Here is a 6,320-nt window from a genome sequence, read left to right on the forward strand (position 1 = left end):
CTTACTTCACAAAGATAGTCTCAAGCTTGGTTCACAAATCCAATTAGTCAAGTGAAACTTCTTTGTTACATTATAAAATGAGAAATCTTATAATATTACATGACAAATATAATATACCAAGCACTACCTATAAGGAAATGAATGGCCATATCCTTAAAGAAGAGCACATAAAAGGTAAGGAAAGAGCTTGTCCTTGATTAAAAAGTAAGGTATTGCATTAATCTTATTGCATTCAACTTCAATATGTTAAGAAACCTTATAACTAAATTTTTATGGCATATTTTGAGGCAGATTTTGTTCCGCAAGTTTTATGGAGAATCCATTGATTGGGTAGGGACTTGTTGCATATGATATATCCTCAAAAGGATTGACAAATATCAATTTGAATTTTCTCACAAGATGGTGAAAAAATAAAAGCATCACCATCCGTGCAAAATCAATTCCAGCACATTTGTGTAAACCACCACCAAATGGGATGAAAGTGTATGGTTTGATGTTTGATCCATCAAAACGAGATGGTTGAAAGCTTGTAGGATTTGAGAAGTAACTCTCATCCATGTGGCACCGAGTGATACTAAGAAAAATCTGCAAGTAAGCACATCCATGTAAGAAAAGAATCCAAGACTTGATGATGGTGGAATTTTCAAGCTATTTTTAAAACCTTGATGTTGTGATTTATGGTATTATGATAACTTTTCCAACAATAATAAATGAGTATCATTGTTTACTGAAGAATATAGTTGTGATAGAATGATTACCACCCAACCACATGGAATCTGAAATCCTTTATATTCAAAGTCTTGAAGAGCAATATAAAAGACACCAAATGCTGGAGGTGCAATCTCATAGTTTCTTGGATGGCATTCCAGGTATACCTCATCGTGTTCAGATCATTCCATGTCAATTGTTCACCATATCTTTTAGATTGTGATATTGCTAGTTGCTCTATTTGGAAGAATAAGAATTTATGTGTGAGTGAGTAACAAAAAACAATATGATATACACTCTCATTGCAAAAACATAGTTCTTCATGTGATGAATAAATCATCTCATAAACCAAAGCCAAAATATTAATGTACTCTATTATGTGGCTTGAAATATTGTTCTTGTAAACACCCATAATGTAGAAAAGTGGTCTTATTACATGCAATGGATTAATTTGCTACTCTCCTTTGTTGGTACACTACTAGAAGTATGCCAGAGGTAGGGTAATTCATACTATAACGAGTATATTCTTACCCAAAAAAGTGGTTTTATACTAATAAAATAATGTTACTCATATTTGAAGAAACAATTAATGGTAGAATGGTTAGAAAAGTGCATTAATCTCTTTTTCATAATCACACATTCAAATAGCAAAATGACATTTGAATTTTAATCATGCACAAAAATCATCAAACCATCAAAATTTCTACGTGTTTTTAATAGCAACACAAGTTTGACAACTCTTTGGGGGCAAACACAAGTTTTTAATAGCAACACAAAATTTCTACGTCTTTTTAATAGCAACACAAGTTTGACAACTCTTTGGGGGCAACACTTAAAGTTGGTCAAGCATAGAAAAAATGTTTATGGCCACTTAGATGACTAAAACTCTATAGTAATGGTAAGTAGCATAAATGAGGTATCCTATATCCCTTTCATGAAGGATCTGAGAAGTACTTTAGGGTATTCATTCATTCAAAAAATATTCATGTGATGTGCATTCAAGCATATGTAACCAAAATGCTTATATACCTTTTTTTGTTGGGGGGAATTTCATTGCTTTTATTAGTGGATGTATTTATACGTATAGTTTGATATCTTTTGAGTTCATTAGCCACAAAAGAATGCTTATGGATGCACCCTTACCCATGGCTCATGCATGCTTAGATACATACAACATATGCACATTATAATTGGCCGTGCTAAGAGATAGGATGATCTTTGATCTTGATGTAGTAATTTGTGATAGTTTAAGGCAACATGGCTAATAATAGGAAAATCAAAGTCAAGGAGAATGGGGGATCTAAAAATATTCTTACACCCAATTAAGGATGAGTTGAAGATCGAAGCTGAATACTAAAGTATTATGCTATTGTGTGGGCTTGGACAAAACACTTTTCATTTTTCAATATCTATGTAGGCTTGAAAGAGAGTCATGTTATTTGTGGAAATGTTATCTCGGCTTCTCATCCTTGGTTACTATAAATGGCTTATTATCATAAGCTTCTGTTAGAAGGCATATTCGAAAATTGAGTAGCTTTTTTCCCAAAAGTCCAAAAATTCCCACAAATTCCAAATTAGAGTTCCAAATTTTAGTAAGCTCGATAAAAACTTTCAAGCTACACGAAAGCTGCTGTACTTTCTAGAAGTCACTCCACATCTATGACCATATCTAAGGATAACTTTTGAGCTATGACCTTCCACATCTTTTGTCTAGAGTTGGTTAGAATTTTCCCAAATATTAATGAACAACCTAACAATCCCACACTTTTGGTTGAGGTAGTTCACAACTTGGACTCTAATACATGTGAGATATGAACACCTCTCCTCTTGAGGAGGTCACTTATCTCCCCCTTTTTTTTACCACTACTACGAGTTGAAACGGAAGGTTTCCACAGCATTCAAACACCACAAGCCGAAGGTGATGGAGAAGAACCTTTGGCCCAACAACCCTCTTGGGAAAAACTTCGTCGGAGAGTTTGTATTCAGAGATGGTGAGCTGAACGTGAGTCGGATCGGATGGGTTATCTCTCTTATATGTAGAAATCTAGATTTTTGATTTCTTTTCCCCACAAGTTTCGATTGCATTTTGCGCACGTCTATGTTCTTTCCGGGCATATGAAGGATTACCATTTGCATGCATCAATTTATCGAACAGTATATACATCACAAATTTTGGTACCTTTTAGAACCTCTCGGAGGTACTCGGGATGCTGCCATAAGTATTTGCAAGTGAAGACGATGGGCGAGTTGATGGTGTCTTGGCTTGCGAACAGGAGGGACAGCAGAATGTCGACGATTTCCTTGGTCGTGAAGGCTCTTCCGTTCTCGTCCTTAAAGGCGAGGAGAGAGGAGACAAAGTCAGGGCGCAAACGGGCGTCATCATCAGCACTCTGGCCGGCTTGTCGCTGGTGCACCATCTGGCCGAGGAGCTGGTGAAGGCGGGTGCGTGCGACATGAGCTCGGTAGTAGGCAGTGAAGGGGAGGTAGAGAGGGAGGCTGATGAGGCCGGCGCTGAGGGTGTGGAAGAGGCGGGCGACGGCGGTACTGGAGTGTGTATTACGGATGCGGTCAAGGCCAGCCAGGAGGGTGCCGCCGACATCAAGGGTCAGCGAGCGCACCATAGTGTAGAGAACCCCAGCCGGCCGGCCCGCCCAGTGGAGTGCCAGGTGTCGCTCCATGAGGGCGTCCGCACGGGCGACGGCACCCGTCCTGGAGAGGGCGTCGCTGCCAATGCCGGCCATGAAAAGGCGGCGGAGACGGCGGTGGTGGGCCGGATCGCCGGTGGCCACGAAGGAGCTGTCGCCCAGCAGCTTCACCAGTGTGGGCGGCCAGTAGGGCCCGACCAGCCGGCCGTCGTTGCCGAAGAGGAAGCGGTTTGCCTCCTGCCCGTGCATCACCACCGTCGACCTCCCGAACAGCGACGTCCGGAAGACCGTCGATCCATGCCGCCGCGCGCGCTCGTTGATGAACTCGTTCAGCTTGTTGCGCCTCATGCAGCGCAGGAACTGCAGCGTCTCGCCGAGCACGGGCAGTCCGGAGCTACCAGGAGGAGGCCGTGGGGGTGCATTGGCCTCATTAGAGCGCCAAGCCTGACGTGGATGCAGCTTAATGCGACGACCAAATAGCATAAGGATACGATAAACAAGCGGCAACAGAAGCACTGCCGTGATCAGCATCGTGCTGCTAACGTCGACGCCGAAAATCGCCGACTTGCTCACATCCATATTCGTTGGGTATGCCAGAAACCGATCAACGGGAGACGCACCTTTCTTCTTTCCTAGTCGGGGCTACCTAGAGCTTACAATCACCATAGCGCCCTGCCCTCCTTTAAATAGCACAAAACAAAGCTCAGTAGATCCAATTACATCAAAGACACGAAAATAGCAAATAGGAAGGACCTTGGAGTACACGAATGATCTTGTAAAAAAGTTTTTCTTCACGTAATAGTACACGTAGCAAGGTTGAGAGCAATTGTTTGTCGTGAAAGCTTGCATAAAACTTGGCATATTAACATTAGAGAGACATTTCACAAACCTACAAGTTGCTTAGAGCAAAGATTAAGTTCACACAAATTCAAATACCTCACTACCTTGCAAATGGGCATCAACTTCTTGGCCCACATGCATAATTACACAATTGTGCCTTTGTGCAACAATAATACAGCCTTTGTTCTGCACGATCATAATTTTCGATTTGCTATGCTTGATGGTATAGTCCATAATTTTCTCATAATTATCATTATAGATCCCTCTTAACATACACAAGCCACCTTTTACATGGCTTCAACACCACATGAAAGTCTGTTGGATACTATCAATCACACTTGGAGAGATGAAGTAGCTCAAAATACATACCTCCACATCAAAACATTCTATCTTGCACACATCACTTGCTTGCACACTTACAGAGTATTATAATAATTCCAACTTGTTCAATGCCTTGGAAAGAGCCCTTCTTCTCCTTTACAATGCCCTCATTGACCTTGATTCTATAATGATGCCTTGATTGAGTCTTAGATAATAACATATCTTCTATACATATTACTTAAAGGTTTTGATGGGGTGCCCTGTGTCACCTGTAACGGCACCCCATCAAGTTTTGCAAGGGTGCTCTAGGGGTGACACGTGGTACCCTGCCGCTTCTCTTTCTCAAATGTAATGAAACTCTGTCATATTAGAAAAAAAAATTGCTTTTCTTTCTTTATCTCACTCAACCTATGTGACATGTTCTACTCCTCCTTTGTCACACTATGAAGTAGGCTAACTCTTTCTTCTTCTTCTCCTTTTTTCTCTAAGAGATCCCTCCCCCCAATCTCCCCTCTCTCTCTCCCCACCATAGGCTATGTAGGACATCCCAGCTCTCTCTCTCCACAAGTGCACTACGAATCCAAATACACACACATGCTTCTCTCTCTCTCTCTCTCTCTCTCTCTCTCTCTCATCTAGTGTGGAAGAGAGAGAGAGAGAGAGAGAGAGAGAGAGAGAGCCACCTATTATCACTATTAGTGCGTCCCCCTCCAAAAGCCAACCATGGGACCTTGTGTGAGTGTTTTTAACAAAAGAACTTACCTTCATGAAAGTACAATTCCAAACTCCCTTCAATATACTATCATTGAAGTCATCATGCTCAAGTTCTTAATTTGGACAATATGTACATTCATGCTACATTGAAATTTTCATGATACAATGTTGGACTTCTTGTGATTCTCTTGAGTCTTGCGAAAGAACCCATTTAGGTTCAGTTAAAGAAATCAATAAAACCTTCCTACTCAAAACTTATAATATAAGGGTACATGCTCTTGACAAGAGATGTCACTGATGTCATGGAGTATGCCTCATAACAAAATTTGATCTACATGGGTTATGCCAAAAATTTATTGTACAAAATTGATGCCACTCACAAAAAGCCTATAGCTTCTACCAGTTAATTAAAAGTGATCAATTATAATAGTTTATTATAAGTATAATAAATTAATTAATGATTGTAATTACAATTATAATATCTTATTCAATTATAGCCCATTATAATTATAATATTTGATTAACTTCTTTTAATTTAATTAGTCACCTAGTTGGTTGCCAACGATGATAGGTGTTAGCAGTATTAATGGAACAACAATTGAAGGGGTGGAAGATGTGTAGGTAGGTACATGGTGTCGAAAAAGACTAATGCGCATAGTAGTTTGTGAACTGCTATACATTGTCACGATCTTTTGCCCACCTAGCACTTTGTTATGCTAACCCCTTCATGGCCTCCTAGGTCCTCAAACCTATTTGTTAAGCTAAGGACCCCTTCATGTTTCATTCCATGGGCCTCACCCTCACTCCTTCCACCTTCACCAACCTCTTCTAAATTATGAGCCTTGCCACATGCACCAATAAGTCCTTAATGGGTGAATGAGGAGGATATCACAACCATCTTATAAGAGGGCACGATAGTGACTCATTTTGTTATACCTATAACCTATAAAGGAGTGAGGCTTAATATGTGATGGATATTGTTTCAAAAGATGTAAACACATAGCAAAACTAAGCAACTTTTGAACACATGAAATCTTTGGTGGCTATATGTAAAAAGATTTCATGCTAATGTTAGGTCTTTTAGAAACATAC

At 40.2% G+C, this 6,320-nt stretch overlaps 1 protein-coding gene across 2 annotated transcripts; it reads right to left on the reverse strand.

Moving 5' to 3' along the window:
* Positions 1–442: 442 nt before the first annotated feature.
* On the reverse strand, positions 443–4,194 carry LOC148025648 (cytochrome P450 716B2-like). Of its 2 annotated transcripts, XM_087692123.1 has the most exons (3): positions 2,888–4,194; positions 759–945; positions 449–585 (listed from the first exon to the last, which is right to left on the reverse strand). In XM_087692123.1, coding segments are annotated over exons 1-3 (1,233 nt in total). In that variant the 5' UTR covers positions 3,933–4,194; the 3' UTR covers positions 449–584. The 2 variants fall into 2 exon arrangements, with proteins under 2 accessions (XP_087548250.1, XP_087548249.1); XM_087692124.1 differs by lacking the exon at positions 759–945 and having other exon boundaries at positions 443–585; positions 2,888–4,190.
* Positions 4,195–6,320: the final 2,126 nt, after the last annotated feature.

Source organism: Lygodium microphyllum, chromosome 14, assembly GCF_053477565.2.
Source record: "Lygodium microphyllum isolate KBCC chromosome 14, Lygodium_microphyllum_v1.1.10, whole genome shotgun sequence".
Lineage (NCBI taxonomy): Eukaryota > Viridiplantae > Streptophyta > Polypodiopsida > Schizaeales > Lygodiaceae > Lygodium > Lygodium microphyllum.

What these genes read in the sequence shown, in the direction of transcription:
- LOC148025648 (XM_087692123.1), bottom strand. Translation starts at nt 3,932, where the DNA reads ATGGATGTGAGCAAGTCGGCGATTTTCGGCGTCGACGTTAGCAGCACG. An exon ending in CCTCCGAGAGGTTCTAAAAG is followed by an intron (nt 946 to 2,887) that starts GTACCAAAATTT and finishes TCTTCCAAATAG; the next exon opens with AGCAACTAGCAATATCACAA.